The sequence below is a fragment of the Penaeus monodon genome, chromosome 21, assembly GCF_015228065.2.
Source record: "Penaeus monodon isolate SGIC_2016 chromosome 21, NSTDA_Pmon_1, whole genome shotgun sequence".
Taxonomy (NCBI): domain Eukaryota; kingdom Metazoa; phylum Arthropoda; class Malacostraca; order Decapoda; family Penaeidae; genus Penaeus; species Penaeus monodon.
Window position 1 is genome coordinate 46,041,551 of NC_051406.1, and position 1,767 is coordinate 46,043,317.

At 34.4% G+C, this 1,767-nt stretch overlaps 1 protein-coding gene across 1 annotated transcript in view; it reads right to left on the minus strand.

Annotated features, from left to right (window-relative positions):
• Window positions 1-657: 657 nt before the first annotated feature.
• Window positions 658-1,767, minus strand: part of LOC119586543 (partitioning defective protein 6-like) — a gene marked incomplete in the record, with an annotated part of 10,185 nt that continues 9,075 nt past the window's right edge. The window contains 1 exon segment of the mRNA XM_037935300.1: window positions 658-958. Within this exon segment, the coding sequence (XP_037791228.1) occupies window positions 673-958 (286 nt within the window).

The following is a 1,767-nucleotide window of genomic DNA, read 5'->3' on the forward strand; positions in this document are numbered from 1 at the left end:
GTACTTGGAAAGAATTATAATGATGATCAGGCTTGATTTTTATTATGAATTCTTGGAAAAATCAAAATATTCTAGGTGACTCTGGTTGAGTCTCATATGAAAATATGCAAAAATAACATTCAAGAATTAATTCTAGATAGAACATTCCTTCTGCCTCCCCAACTAGGTATTCCATCTATCATGGAGGTGCACACGTAGACATATTACTCCTTAGTTGTTTGTTTAGTCATAGGAAATCAGAAATACATTACTATTTGCATTTTAGGGTATTACTGAGTAGCTGGCAACTTTATCCAAGTACATATACACATTCTAGAAGCAAAAGAAACTGGAATGCTAATATCAAATTTAACGCTGAATACAGGACAATCTTTGGCCATTCATCTTATTCACACTTGATTTCTTCACAAGAAATCTGATTTAAAATGAAAATGAGATGGTTATTTATAAGGTTATCATCCTCTCCCACCTCCTTATGAAGTATACATAGCTTGACACTTGTTCCTGTTGTTTTTGCCATACATTAGTGAGCATCCCTCCAAACTCAGGTTGTGTGTAATGATTACAATATTGTTTCACAACTGATGTTGGTATTTTTCTTTTTTACTAACTTTCATTTTATAGAAATGTACATAGGTTTTTTGGTATTACTTTAAAAAATATACATATAGACTATATGCTTGAGCAAACTACTGGATACACAGAGCCTGTCCACATTATTCCCTTAAGAGAGAGTACTTCCATGTCAGTCTTACCTTTATGCTGGATGATGACTCTGAGAAGTGGTCTTGAGCACTGAAGAGCTTTCCTGAAGTTATCATCATTTGTAATTGGAAGAAGATCCCCATCCCGAGGGTCAGTGTAGGCTAGGACAAAAGAAGTACTTTGTAGTCGGTGTAATTCTTCAACTAACGTGCGAAAGTCTTCGAGCCTCTCATACTTGTCTCTCTCTACACTGCTCTCCCACTGAATTCGCATCAAACTGTTGATAACACACAAGCAAACATTAATCAATGTTCAACTGATAGCGTGAATTCCTTCTGTGTAGACTACAGTGCAGTCCCTTGTTCCCTGAATTCCTTACCAGTTGATTATCAACCTGCAAGCTCTGTTTTTCAAATAACAAACTACCTTGCATGGACTAAGCCTTCTTCTGACACTTGTTTTTCTTTCTTTCAGGTAGAGACTGCCAACCTTCATACTACACACTGTGGGCATATATCAAATCAGCTTATTTGAATAAATTGCTCCATATACATGAGAGAAAATGTTGGGAAAATGTAAATTTAAAAAAATACAATACACATATTCATCTTAAGTCCCAAATTAATACATTACAAATTTACACGGGATGTTCATAGTTTGCCAATTGGAAATTAAAAAAATAATACTGATAAAAATTATTGATGGTCAATCACCCTAAACATATTCTAGCCATCTCATATATTAAGTCAATATAGAATTTACAGTACTCAGTACTTTGGAATAAGCACAAGTCATGGACTGACAAGTTGTGGCTGTAAGTGGCTAATGCAACTTATGCTTGTTAACTAGGTTATCAATGAAAAGATGGGATCTATTTTCAAAAGATACAGAGAAGGATGAACACATGCCTTAGAAGTATACTTTCCAGACAGGAAAACAGCAAGCCAATATTTAGGTGCTACAATCCAGGCAGAAAAAATAATAATTTCAAAATATTGAATATTTTCTACAAATAGCTATTGCCAGTTCCATCTCTTAAATACTCTCAAATAACTCTAGACT